Raw genomic sequence first — 14,342 nt, forward strand, 5'->3', positions numbered from 1 at the left:
CTTTATATTAATATTTATATTAATCTTTGCAAATCGCTAGCACGCTTCACGATGAATGCGGCTGTTTACACTCAGGGTACATTACGGCATGTTTTCTATGTACGACGCTCTCAATATAATTCATAATCCCACGTTTATAATGAACAACGCATTATGGTTATTGTGTTACAAACGGTGTACGCACAGAACAGAGGGGCGGGGTGAGCAAAGCTCATTATCATTTAAAGACACATGCACTTAAACGGCGTGCTGAAAACAGAGCTGTTTTTGACCAGGTAAAATGAGTGTTTTCTTACAATACTAATGAGAATTTTTAATTAAAGTATATTACAAACTTTTAATTTAGACCCTAAAGAATCATATTAGCTTGTATAAAAAATGGCATTATATGACCCATTTAAGAAACTTTTAGTCATAATAGTGTCGACGTGTTTTGTTTCTGGGTGCAAGAATTCATAAAGTAAATGTTTAGCGGGAGTGAATTACTTTCGGCTTCCACTGAAGGATCCGGCGTGTTGTAGGCAGAGGCTAAAGGATGCAAAGAATCGTAAATATAGAGAGAACGCTGCAATGGAAAATCTGAAAAACCTGTGTTTTAACATTTCAAAGAGGATGACTGCGAACACCGTGTTTTAGGCCAAACTGAGGGGGAAAACTGAAAGAAACTGCCGTTCTGTCAGTTCAGCATGAAGCAAAGTCATGTACAGGTAAGAAAGCTTTTGCCATAGTCTTCATGTTTACCATAATGCTGTTTAAAGAGTAGACAAAGTACAATACAATGTACAATGATAAACCTACCCTTACAATAACGGTTTTGTTATTTAACCCTCTGTCAATCCGACTCTCTGTGGGCAGGGATACAAAAATGTGTAATTTGTAGTTTTCACGGAAACAAACTACACGACTTTCGTTGACCAATAAACGGGAATTTCTCAGTCCAGGTAACGAGTAAACATTGTTCATTTACATATACTACCGATATTGTACCAATACAAAGAGGGTTGAAAATCGGCAAAGTTATTAGCGAAATTGTTTACAAGTAAAGAGGAATTATTAATTCGATAAACTGAATAGACTCAAGTGACTATTATAAGAAAGCTAACAATATATATTATATAGTATTTTCTCTTTTTTTCATTTTTTGTGCTTTGCTTTGTTTAGTTGTTTTGTTTTGCTTTGATGAACCATTGACTTTGAGTGTTTACGCCAGTCCATCCATTTTTTATATTTATAAAGTTAAAGAAATAATTCATCTGACAAATTTTTATTTTGTCTTCTAAAGTGCTTCTTTAGGCTTTTTGAGGGTCATAAAATAATATTATTGTTAAAAAATATATACATTTGAGGGGGTTTATGGTATTTAAGATGTGCAGTATGTCTGCAATGTTGAATAAGTTTCACTAATCATTTTGGTCTCAGTTTATTTTGTGTCTCATTCTCATGGTAATAGCCAGCCCTTCTCTGTACACACAGTCTGAAAGACCCTCCCCAACATAAGATGGACATTCTGTCGATGGTTCTCACACTTCTGTAGCCTTGTACACGGGATAGATGAAAGTTTCATTAAAGGGACTCATGTAATTACAGTATTCTGACTTCGAACTAGACATTTCAATAGAAAAAGCAAACATTATTTACTATGGTATGGTAACGGACCAAAGGTTTGTTTAAAAGGTAGTTTAAATAGCTAGAAACAAACTCAAATACGAAAAAGACAGTTTGACAACAATGACTTCTGATCTCCCTCCTCGTGAAAGAGAATAACCACTTGTCAACACAAACAACAAGTGAGCCAAACCCACAAAAGGCAGCAGTAGGATGTGGTCAAAACAAACCCATATGAATGAAGTCCTTTTGACTGTACGGTATGGTCTCTGTTCACTTTTTTACAGTAGAAGGCCATTCATATGTAAATGATGACATTCATTTGCATATATTCTTCTTAATTTATGCTGGGATTATGCTGAGATGAATACTAAAATAGACTGGTTTTGGAAAAGCCTGTGGCAAAATTTCTCTTGCTGAAAGTGAATTTGCATAATGACTCATAGATAATAACTCAAGTAATGTGAATGGCTTTAAATATAAAATATTTAGATATTTATTTAGACATTTATGGAAAATTGTTGATAAAAAGATTGACTTTTTAGAGCATATGACGCATATTCCCTTTAGTTTGTTTATCTTTTTTGCCCATCCAGGGTGGTCTTGGTCCAATAAAGAAGCCATTAGCCAAGTTGATCCAGAAAAGGGGCCTCAGAAGCCCTGCTGCCCTAGATTAAGATCCATTATTCAGGACAGATGTCTGTGCCTTTAGTCCTTCATCCAGCCAATCAGAGAGTGATTAGATCAGATTTCCTGAGCTGTATCTCTCCTCCATCTCTATTGATTCTGTCATGAGATGAATGAGTCAGCACAGTATCTAAATCAGTTTTGTGAGACCCAATGTTACCCAAAGCATCCCTCTGAGTTATTTTAAAGTAGCCTATACTTATGCCAAAGCACCAGGGCTACAAGCCACCATTTAAACAATTAAAAACTATTAATATGCTGCAGTCTATCTCATGAAATTTTCCAATCTTTAAAAAAAATATGAGAGCTGTAAGGAAAATATATGTAAAAATGAAGAGATGTAAGGGAATTTTTCATTAGGTGTCTTGATTCAGTTAATTTGACCAGAATGTTAATAGCCTGAATTCGGGAACATCTGTTGGCTAATTCATTCATACATAAATCATGAATTATTGCCAGAGAAAAAAAGTGTTGAACATTTAACGATTAGAAACAATGTTGTTTGTGCTATGCAAATTTGTAATTCAGACAGACTATACATGACTGCACATCTCTACCATATGACAACACAGACATGAATCTAGACTTTGTCTCTATGGCCCTGTTTACAGTTGGTATGAAGATGCATTTGGTCGATCAGATCACAAGTGGACGACGCAAAATACAGGTGTAAACGGGGTCTGCGATGTTGAATAACTTCACCCTTTCACTTTTCATGAAGTCTCACTAATCATATTGGTCTGAGTTGAGCTTGTCCACTTTCGACCGCTTCCAGAGGTAGTCGAAAATGATCGGACTGCTTTCATAGTATAAACGCTCATGTGGTCGAATGCATTCGAGCAACCACAAAAACATTATGGGTAGCGCATTAGCCAGGCGGGATTTAAACTTTGTCGGCTGAAGACTCAAGTTTGTTTTGAAGACGAAAAACATACCAAGCACAATGTTTTCTCTCTATTCCTGATTCCTAACATGCACTGACTGCGTTCGGTGTGGTCTACTATTTGTGATCCGATCAACCAAAACGCATCTTAATACCTGGTATAAACGGTATAATACTCTCATTTTAAAAGGCACAGATGACATTGCTTACTAGTTTTTTTTCACCGATTCTTATGTTTGAGAATAGCTAAAGGTCAAGCTGATTGCGTGGCAACAGGAAATGTGATTGACAGTTTCCATTTAAGACATTGTCACTGTCACTCTCTCCACTGCAATTGACCGGTTCAGATTTTCCAAAGGGCGCCTGAGCACATACTGTCACCATAGCAGCCATCAGACACGCTGTGCACATTGTCTGAAATACTGAAAATGTGCTAAATCTAGGGAGTCTTGCCTTTTTCTTCAGCCAAAAAAGTGCTAAAGGCCTTTGAGTGTCTTTATTCACTTCTGTAATTTTTTTTTTTACTGTATTCAATGAGCACTGGTTGCATTTTTAAATACTTTCCTTTCCACACTTTTTTGTTTTGTTTTGCTTTGGGTCATGACCCACCACACTTGATAACAATAAATAACAATATTTCTCATATGGTATCTTAAAGAGTTTTTGAATTACTATAAATTAATAAAGTTAATATTTTGTATTTTCCTATCTATATATTTTTTTCTAATGTCACTAGCCTAAATGAGACTTAAATCAGGGTCTCCTAAAGACTTGTCTTAACCTGAAGAGCATTACATTTTTAAACCATATTTTAATCCGTGTCCAAGCAACTGGCCTCTATTGTAAATGTATCACCACAAGTGTATCTAGGTAACCAGTCCTGAATCACAGAGAAATGTGATATAGATAGATTCCAAATTTTTGCACAAGTGATGCTCATGGTGCATGTGATATCCAGAGGAACCTGTCTCTGTCTTGAATGTCTGAAACCTTCACCTTGAGATAATTTTTTTGCTCTACAGAATCATGCGCTGTTTCTCTCTCTCTCTCTCTCTCTCTCTCTCTCTCTCTCTCTCTCTCTCTCTCTCTCTCTCTCTCTCTCTCTCTCTCTCTCTCTCTCTCTCTCTCTCTCTCTCTCTCTCTCTCTCTCTCTCTCTCTCTCTCTCTCTCTCTCTCTCTCTCTCTCTCTCGCTGTATGACTCCATCAAGGTTTCCGAGCTCATGAATTATGCAAAGCAGAGCCCATTTCCCTGACACAGCCTGCTACACAGCAGAATCACTCAGATAGCACTCTCTCTACCTACCGGCAGGATCAACCAATGCTAGTTCACTTCTCTGACACATTATACTCCTCCTTCCTCACTGAAAACTTTTTACTTGGGTTTATATCGCAAAAACATTGCAGTCACTCATCCACCATAATAATGATGTGTTTTACATGTGTGTACACATGTTTATGCCACATTAAAAGGTTGGGAAACACATCAATGATGTTATAACTAGTAAGTGTCTCAATCAATTGATTGTAAATGTAATTTTTTATTTTCCTAATCACACATTTATTTATTTTATTTTTGGTTTTGTTTTGTTTTCTAAAGAGCATTGTACTTTTAGACCACATTCTACTTTTAACCATTTGAAAAAATGTGCTTCATAAATTTCTATTCAGTGCATGCAGAAAGCAGAACGATAAAACAAAAGGATTTCTGGAGCAGGAAAGGTATTTCTGGTGGGGGGGGGGGGGGCTGGGGTCTCTTTACCCACCTCTGAGGAACCAGACAGCAGGCTGTGTAATTTTGTGCTTCAGCCATGTGTATTGACATCCATATGCCAGTGCTGAGGGTGTGCTGCCATCACAGCGTCCCAGTCTCTTCCAGCTGAGTGCCTCACATGTCTCTGTGTATGTCAGGACGATCAGAGCCCACGCGAGCTGTCCGTCTCCAGCACGGATTTCCTAATAAAGATCTTGCCATCTGTTTGTGCTTTTAGGTCATTGTTTTTATATCTATTTTCTCTTTCAGAGTCGCTGGCTAGTCTTGGATGCACCTATACTGTATGTTTGAATGGTCACATTGAGTGCGAATCACAAGGCCCAGTTGCTTTGACCTGGAGGGGAAGGATTTTCATGTAACGCACCCTTGCCATGGATAGGAAGAGGAGTTGCATGCTCTGTGAAGGAGCTGTTATGCTACTGCTGCTGCTGGGTCACATGACCACTGGATTAGAAGTGCCTCTAGATCGTGAGTATTGCGCAGTGACCAAAATTGAATCTGATGTGATGTAATAAAATGTAATAATTCCCACTAATATAAATTTAATTTGACAGCTGTGCACAAAAAAGCTGCCTAACCGATTTTAAAATGAGTTCACTAAGTCGAGATGTGCGATTGACATGAAGATCTTCTGTCATGGTTCTTTTTAGACATTTTTAGACAAGATTTGAAATAAAATTAAAAGAGATCCTGCAAGTTTCATAGCTTAAAACGTTCTCCTCATTATAAACAAAGTATAGCTCCAAAAACAGCTCGTTTGAATATGGTGAGATTTGTGATGTCATATGGGCAAATTCATTTGCATATGACTGCCTCCAGAGCAAGACATTGACGAATAGTTATACATCATGGAATCATAGACCACGCCCACTTGCATTCAGTTGCTTAACAGCTGACATTTGCCTACACTGTATGTGAGCATCACGTCACGTCAAAAACAAATCAAACTCATTATAATCACTGACGCTGTCAACACTGGATACAGTATACATATGTGCATTCAGTTTCTGACATACTCCATGCACTTGAAACTGTCGACAACAGGACAAATGGAAGAGTGAAAGAACGTTCGCTAAACATGTCCAGTTTAAACAGACTTCAGAAGGATCGCAACATCAGAAACAAGTGGATGGTTTATTTTAATGGCCTCCCAGATCGTATGTTTGTTCGGAGCATTTTGTTGTATAAACGAGGTACAGTGTAATGTTGGAGAGTTCGCAAATAAACTTTTTTTGACAGATGAAGCGGTCAGCTTTGTTGGATCTGATAGCCGCTGCATAACGAAATGCGATTTCATAAAGCTTTGTCTGTTAATTATGGTTTTATATGCATAATATTTTCAAAACACTTACACACGTACAATAGCGAGTGGGCGTTGATACTGTTTCCTATGCAGTGACGTTAGCCAATCATAACAGTGGCTGTCTACTGACAAGCCCTTAAGAGCTGACCACTAAAAACTTCAGACAGAGGGTCAGAATGAAATCTTTTTTTTTTTTTTTTTGCATATACATTTGTTTTTGTGTGCCAAAAACTTTACAATTATTAGTGAACCTCAAGGAACATATTAAAATAATAATAAATAAATCCATGTCATGACCCCTTGAAAGATTTTCAATCCAGATTCATTCAAGCACACACAAAAAAAGTAAAATACCCCTCATTATAAACATGGAAATGCAGTCGAGTGTGTCACTGTGAGTCCTCGCAGTGTTTCTCGTTTCTCAGCTGCTGCTCTCTAGAGATGCGTTTCACGTTTACATACTGACAGTGTGTAAAGTCAGCATCACTACTGTGTAAGCAGAATATACAAGGACTTTTAGAGAGCATTGGTCACTCTTTCTCCCTCCATCTTTCTATTTCTATCACTCTGTTGCTGTGATATCAACTACATGAATGCATAAGATACATTGCCGTTCAAAAGTTTGGGGTCAGTACGATTTTTTTGCATTTTTTTTCAGCAAAGATGCATTAAATTTATTGACAATAAAGACATGTATAATGTTACAAAAGATTGCATTGGTAAAGAGTGAAGCATCTTTTTAATGATGAAGTAGTTTATCGTTACAGAATTCAACTCCATCATATTGTTCAGTACAGAACGTTCCGCATTTTACAATCTTTGGAGTCTTTAATGCATGAACCACTCTTATCAGGGTGGTAAAGCCAATGAATCATCGACAAACAATCAGCTTCCATCCGAACTGCAATAGGAGAATGAAATGGCATGAACGTTGCATGATGGGTAATGAGTGCCCAACACACCTCCGGAAGTTTCTCTGAGGGGAACATAATTTTGTTTGATCTTCAGTTCTCTCTTCTTCTCTTACACTAATTTGAACTCTTTTACTCTCTGCTTATGTATTTCCTGATTCATTTGGACAAAAAAGCTAAAGTTCTGGAGGGATGTAAGTCTGGGCACATTTGCCGTGAAATTTACTGTAAATGTCTTTTGCTTTCTTCCGCTTGAAGTGTTTATGATTTTGATATGCATACTAACTTGTATTTTTTATTAAACATTAAATAATCCAACTATAAAGCTATATGTAAAATATAGCTTTGATCTGCCATGCCAACAAGAACTTTCATGAGAGTTTGTGTTGCATGCTGCATGCTCTTTGGTTGTTTGTCTCTCTGGGTTCTGTTACATTGATAAACTAAAGGTGGGCACATTTATATTTTTAGATATTTTCTTGCAGAATCAGTTTCTGCAAAGGTGGTGCATCTGTGCTGGTTTGTGTCAAGGTGTGTGTGTGTGTGTGTGTGTGTGTGTGTGTGTGTGTTGTGTGTGTGGGAAATAGAGATGCTTGTCTTCACACTGGTTTCTGTGCTTCAGTGCCTCAGCCTCCCACTATAACTCATCAGTCCCCCAAGGATTACATCATCGACCCTCGGGAGAACATCATTATCCACTGTGAAGCGAAAGGAAAGCCTCATCCCAGGTGGGTGTCACTTTGAATCACCATGGTTACCGCTACTGCAGATTCTGCTGCTGTGGACTGATGCCTGATGCTTAACACCTACTAAACTCTTCTTTAAACATTATGCAGGTCTTTAAATGGTGGATATTTTGTCATCAATTAGTTATTTTATTTATTTTAAGGAAGTATTAGGCTGAAAGTCCACTCTTTTCCATACAACCAAACGCGGATGATGATTTACACTGCCAAACACATCATAAAATTATCTTTCAGTGACTTTTGTGTGCTAAAATGCAAGTCTTTTGAAGTCATACAGTAGCTTAATGCGAAGAACAGACTGAAATATAACTGGTTTATTTGCAATTATCAGTGAATAACAGCTTACATTTTAGACTCTTTCACACAAAGCTATCTTATGGCTTTAGGAAACTTGAAATATTGCACAAAGGTCATATAGACCTCTTTTATAATGCTTTATTTATCCTTTTTATCCTGGAGCTTGACAATGTAAATCACTATCAAGTTTTTTTGTGTGGAAAAAGGCAGCTTGGACATTCAGCTAAAAATCTCCTTTTATGTTTCACGTAAAAAAGAAAATAATAATAAAGATCTGAACGGGTGTGTGAGGGTGGAAACTTTTTGGGTGAACTGTTCCTTTACGCAAACAACTTTGATTGACAAGCGAGGAATGATTAATGTTGTTATAAATAAAAATATTGATTGTAAAGTCACTGTGTGCATCCTCTCCTAATGGATTTTCTGTTTTCACTCTAGCTTTTCATGGACACGCAACGGCACTCATTTCGATGTGGAAAAGGATTCGAAAGTTATTATGAAGCCCAGCTCAGGCACTCTGGTCATTGACATCAGCGGAGAGAAGGCCGAGGCGTACGAGGGCGTGTATCAGTGCATCGCCCGCAACGAGCATGGCTCTGCCGTGTCCAATAACATCGTCATCCGTCAGTCAAGTAAGACAGGCACAGATCAAATTGACACAGGAATGCTTTTTTTTTAATATTTTTCAGTCGTCTCCTGTTAGCTTTTGTTTAATTGAGCCTCCAATTCTGTTTCATAGGGTCCCCCTTGTGGTCAAAAGAGAAAAATGAACCAATCATTGTACAGAGGGGAATGTCTTTAGTACTGCAGTGCAGACCCCCAGCTGGCCTGCCTCCTCCAATCATCTTCTGGATGGATAACAGTAAGACAGTATCACCTATATTCACATGCTTTTATGACAATAACACGCCACACACGGCTGTCTAGCACATCCTAGTGTAAGCAGCCACTGAAATGTCATTTGGTTATGTTTTCATATACTTTACATGGCAAACCCAAGTATGTAAATTCGTTGCTCTGTTTCGGAGGTTAAGCTCATTGTTTTTTCATGGTCCTTGTTTTATTGGCAAATGGTGTTTAAAATGACTTTAAATGCTTATATCTGCTCTCATACTACTTGATAAGGGTGGCAAAAGGCCAAAAATCAAATACAGACAACATTTGTCTACTCCATTTTGTCAGATTTCCAAAGACTTCCCCAAAACAGTCGTGTGTCCCAGGCTTTAAACGGAGACCTATATTTCTCCAATGTGCTCATGGAAGACTCCAGAAACGACTACATCTGCTATGCCCGCTTCCCACACACTCAGACTATCCAACAGAAACAGCCTATCACAGTCAACGTGCTGGACAGTAAGTGTTTTTTGTCACTGATTTCTCTTCCAAACAATGTAAATCAGGTTTTGTAATAGAAGCAACACTGCCTATTTATGTTGAATTAAGCTTGCACAATATACAGAATCAGATTTTACATGCTGTATATACAGAATCACAATTCTGTTGTTATTATTAGGGCTGTAAATCTATGAAAATATCTAATAAATTATATAATCTACTGCCATAAGAAAAACCCTAAAGTGAAGATAATTCCTTGATATTTGATTTGATTTTTAGAATTTTTGTTTTAAATGCCTCCTGCTTTTTCCAGACCCGTAAATGTAAAAGCATTGCATGCTCATAATTTTCTGTTGTATTCCAGTTGAAGCTATGAATGACACTGTGTTGGCAGCTTTTTTGAATGGCTCAGATTTTTGGGGTGGTGAGTGCTAGTAGAACTTATCCAAGTGAACCCAGCCTTCATCCCTCCCATCACTTGTGTTTCTGCCTAACCAGGAATAGCTCATTACCTAATATATCACTTATAACCAGAAATATAACCCACTTCTGTAGAATCCCAACCCTGACCTCAAACAACCTAATCTCTATGAAGGTCTCCCTCTGTACCGCACTTGGCATTAATATTCATTTCATTTCATCTTTTTTAATGAAAACTGATTTAGTCAGATTTAACTGACAAAAGGACTGAAGCCAACACTACAGGAGTTGACTATCATGGGAATGACTGGAAATTTGAAACAATAAATTTTGCATTGTTTATTGCAACAAACATTTCCAAGATGACTGTATATGAATGGTAATCAGTCCTTTTTCTTTGTTTTTAATTGTCTAATTAACATTTAGGCAGTGTCTGCAGTATCTCCTACTGGTCAGTTGTTCACTAAACTTTCACCTTTCTTTGAATCGAACTGAATAAATGTATCAGTGTTGCATAGTACATTCTCTGCAACACTATATAAAGTTCTGTAAAATATCTCACGAAAACATTGTTCATTCCTATTATATTTTCATTTGGATCCTTCCATTCTCTTTTAAAGGCCATGCATGTCCATCCAAAAGAAGCAATGGAAGGATAAAATTCTTGTCATTCCAATATGAGGTTCACTTGATCAAAGACATCAGGGCGATTAAGTCACAAGGCTTTCAGGGAACTTATCGGAGTATCAAAATAAGTGTATTTTCAAACTTTTTCATTATATAGCATCAAATTTGATCAGCAATATGCTATTTGCACACCTTTTATCTGGCTTGTTCATGTGTGGTTTTACATACCAAAATAGAATCTTTTCCCCTCACATAAGTCCTGGGTAATAACTGGCTGGCTACAAGACTTGTCTTTCTGATTGTGACCAATCCCTGTTCTAGACACTCCATCTGGGGAGAGAGCGCCCACTTTCATGCACCCACCAGGAGCGCACAGTACCGCCATGGTCCTGAGAGGAGACACGCTGGAGCTGGAATGCCTTGCTGATGGCCTGTAAGTAACAGGAAGTGGATAAACGGGTATATCTTGGGTCGAAGAGTAGCTAATGTTTTGCTTCCATGTCCATTTGTTCTTCTGATTGAGGTCAGATTGTATTAAAGGTTTTGCTTAAATGTGACTAACAGTTCAAAAGTTTTTGTGTGTTTTTGTGTTTTTCAGTCCAACACCAGAAATCTCCTGGACTAAGGTGGTCGGGGAGCTGCCAAGCAGCCGTTTTTCATTTCACAGTTTCCAGAAAACTCTGAAAATAACTGAGGTGACAGAAGCGGATGGGGGAGATTATCGCTGTTTAGCCAAGAATCGCCTGGGGAGCAACCATCACACCATCACTGTAGTGGTCAGAGGTCTGTCACAGGACGTCTTTTCATCTGTCACATCTCAAAAATCCTGTTTAGTCACATCATTCACTGACCCCTGGACACCATCCTGAACCATTCATGGACTTGAGCTGATTTAAAAGACCCTTTGTGTTTCCTGTTGTTCAGATAATAACCCCTGGTTTGCCAAAAATCCAAAAGATATTTGTTACTATTTGTTTTGCAACATATGATTGACTAATTCTAAAGTGTGGCACAGGAAAATAACATTCTAAAAGAAAATTTTGTCAATTTGATTTTGAACTCTCTCCTTCCATCGCCACAGCGGCTCCTTTTTGGATCAGTGCCCCTCAGAACCTCATCCTGGCCCCGAAAGAAAACGGAATGCTCACCTGCCGGGTGGGTGGCATCCCTCAACCCAAGGTCACATGGTTTGTCAACGGAATTCCCATTGAAAGTATGTCACCCACTCACATTTTTTCAAAAAAAATAAGCTTTTTCAGTATCTAGCTACTATTTTCAACGTGTAACAAAATTTATATTGATATGTAAAAAGTTCTGATTTATTCTAGTTAAATCCGTTTTTTCGTACAGTACTGTACATGTAAATAAACTAATTTAATAAAACTGAATCTGCGCATAACAGAATCAAGTTCATCGGTTGCGCATTCTTTTCTTAGCATAATATTTTGTTTAATGCTGCTTTTCACCCCTATCGCTTACATACGTTTTTAATAAAAAAATTCATTTGTATCATATCTGTTGAAGTTTGATGCTTTCACCCTAATTCCTTCTATTGTTTTTGTACCAATGGAAAATATTGCTCTGATTAAATAATAAATTAAATCATCTAATATACATACAAAAGGGTATTTCTCCCTTCAGATGTAGTTAGCTACTTAGTTACTTAGTTAAGTACTTGTTAGTAGCTTGTAGCATAGCTTTTTTGAAAAGAATGGCTTGATTATAGTTTTACTATGATTATAAATGATGATGCTATTTCTTGATAGACTCACATAAGGACCCCAGTCGGAATATCAAAGATGACGAAATCATCCTCAGTGATGTTCAGACAGGCTCAAGTGCTGTTTACCAGTGCAACGCCTCCAATGAGTACGGTTACCTGCTGGCCAATGCCTTTGTCAGTGTCCTGGGTTAGTTCTATGGATTTCTATTCTATTCTATTCTATTCTATTCTATTCTATTCTATTCTATATTTTTCAAATGTTTTGTTGAATATATTCTATTATGTTTCAGCTGAACCTCCAAGGGTGCTGACTCCTCCAAATCATGTGTACTCAGTCATCACTAACAGAAGGGCTCTATTAGACTGTGCTTCGTTTGGCTCGCCCCTCCCAAAGATCACATGGTGATTTTATTTTATTTTATTTAGCATTCATTTTCATTCTTTTTAGGCTTGTCTTTAATGTCCAGAAAAGTGTTTACTGTGAGTTAATGCTGCATGCTGAATATGTGTCCGTGATCCCCAGGTTTAAAGACAGTCAGAGCATACTGGATAGCGACTCGTACAGCATTCATAAAAACGGTACCTTAGAGATCAGTGTGGCTCAGTCACTAAACAGCGGCAAATACACCTGCATGGCCTCTAACAATCTTGGAAACAAAGAGAATCACATTTACCTGGAAGTGAAAGGTGAGTGAAAGCTAAATTGAATTTGTCCAGCTTAGATCAGCGTATTTGTAATATGTTGAATGAAGGAAGGAATAATAGACTAGACTAAAGGAAGTAGTAAGATGGGAAATGTTGTTTCTCTCTTTCCACAGAGCCTACACAGATCCTTAAACAGCCTGGGTATAAAGTGGTCCAAAGAAGCAGCATGGTGGTGTTTGAGTGTAAGGTCAAACATGATCCCACTCTCTTCCCCTCCATGATATGGCTCAAAGACAACGAAGAGCTTCCTGACGATTCTCGGTATGACCTGTAATCAGTGCTGCAAATGTTGTTTAATATAAGCACCATATAAAGCCAAGCTCAGCATCTTAAGCGCTGCACATGATAAGAGCAAGGGAGATTCATTTTTTATATTTTATTATTATATATTTTTATTGCCACTTCAGTTTCTATAGCATTAACAGTATACACTTTCTGGTCAGTTTATTTGCTAGCACACCTTGGTCGGACCCCATTTTGCCTTCAGAACTACCTATTTAACAAGATGCTGGAAACATTCCTCTGAGATTTTGGCCCGTATTGACATGATAATATAATGTAATGTACCTATAATGTAAAGCATAATTTAGTTTGAGAAAAGTGAAAACCTTGAAAGTTCTGAAAGGTGTGTTTAAATGCTTTGAAAGGTGGCATGTATCTGCTAGTTTTTGACTAACAGGTGTGTATGTGTGTAGATTTGAGGTTGGCCCTGATAGTCTGACTATACGTGACGTGACAGAGGAGGATGAGGGCACCTACACCTGCATCAGAAACACCACCTTGGACCAAGATTCAGCCAGAGCCACACTCACAGTTGTCGGTACGCTCAGTTTATACATCACTTTTAAAAACTGTACAATATACAATTTGGCTTCCTTTTGTTAATACAGATTATATGGGTGCTGTTGAAGAGTTGAAATTGTATTTTTTCTGTATAATTAAATCTTGACTTCCTCAAAACTGCTTTCCTTGTCAGAGGCCACACCAACACCATCTATAGTACTGGGTAAAGCTCACTTCTTTAAGTTCCCAAACAGGTCCCAAACCCATTTTACACATTTGTGTGTATATATATTTTTTGGGGGGGGGGGGGGGGTTTGTTTGTTTATCCCTCTTCATCTCCCTAATATGTGCTTATGAATGTGTTTTGTGGATTTTGCCCATTAATAAATAAACTGTTAAAGACAATTTAGATTTTTAGTTTCATCTTGTTTACAAATGAGGCACACTCAAACTTAAAATAAAGACCTGCATGGTTTAAAAAAAAAAAGACTATTTTACATTTTCACAAATTAGTGCTGAATTCCCACTGTGTCCCACTGAGGGTT

General features: G+C 37.7%; 1 protein-coding gene across 20 annotated transcripts in view; it reads left to right on the top strand.

Moving 5' to 3' along the window:
* Positions 1-14,342, top strand: part of nrcama (neuronal cell adhesion molecule a) — a 50,271-nt gene that overhangs the window by 24,354 nt on the left and 11,575 nt on the right. For 8 of the 20 annotated variants that reach the window (XM_084406279.1, XM_084406296.1, XM_084406298.1 and 5 more), the window contains exons 3-18: positions 5,197-5,415; positions 7,338-7,355; positions 7,784-7,889; positions 8,643-8,836; positions 8,944-9,066; positions 9,387-9,557; positions 9,904-9,963; positions 10,908-11,019; positions 11,185-11,369; positions 11,668-11,799; positions 12,353-12,496; positions 12,600-12,711; positions 12,833-12,996; positions 13,128-13,275; positions 13,710-13,834; positions 13,991-14,020. In XM_084406279.1, coding sequence (XP_084262405.1) covers positions 5,319-5,415; positions 7,338-7,355; positions 7,784-7,889; positions 8,643-8,836; positions 8,944-9,066; positions 9,387-9,557; positions 9,904-9,963; positions 10,908-11,019; positions 11,185-11,369; positions 11,668-11,799; positions 12,353-12,496; positions 12,600-12,711; positions 12,833-12,996; positions 13,128-13,275; positions 13,710-13,834; positions 13,991-14,020 — 1,921 coding nt within the window. In that variant the 5' untranslated portion in view covers positions 5,197-5,318. Of the gene's footprint in view, positions 1-5,196; positions 5,430-7,337; positions 7,356-7,783; positions 7,890-8,642; positions 8,837-8,943; positions 9,067-9,386; positions 9,558-9,903; positions 9,964-10,907; positions 11,020-11,184; positions 11,370-11,667; positions 11,800-12,352; positions 12,497-12,599; positions 12,712-12,832; positions 12,997-13,127; positions 13,276-13,709; positions 13,835-13,990; positions 14,021-14,342 lie in introns of all 20 variants that reach the window. The other 12 variants (XM_084406293.1, XM_084406282.1, XM_084406286.1 and 9 more) reach the window with 6 other exon arrangements.

Source organism: Rutilus rutilus, assembly GCF_951802725.1.
Source record: "Rutilus rutilus genome assembly, chromosome: 4".
NCBI classification, from domain to species: domain Eukaryota; kingdom Metazoa; phylum Chordata; class Actinopteri; order Cypriniformes; family Leuciscidae; genus Rutilus; species Rutilus rutilus.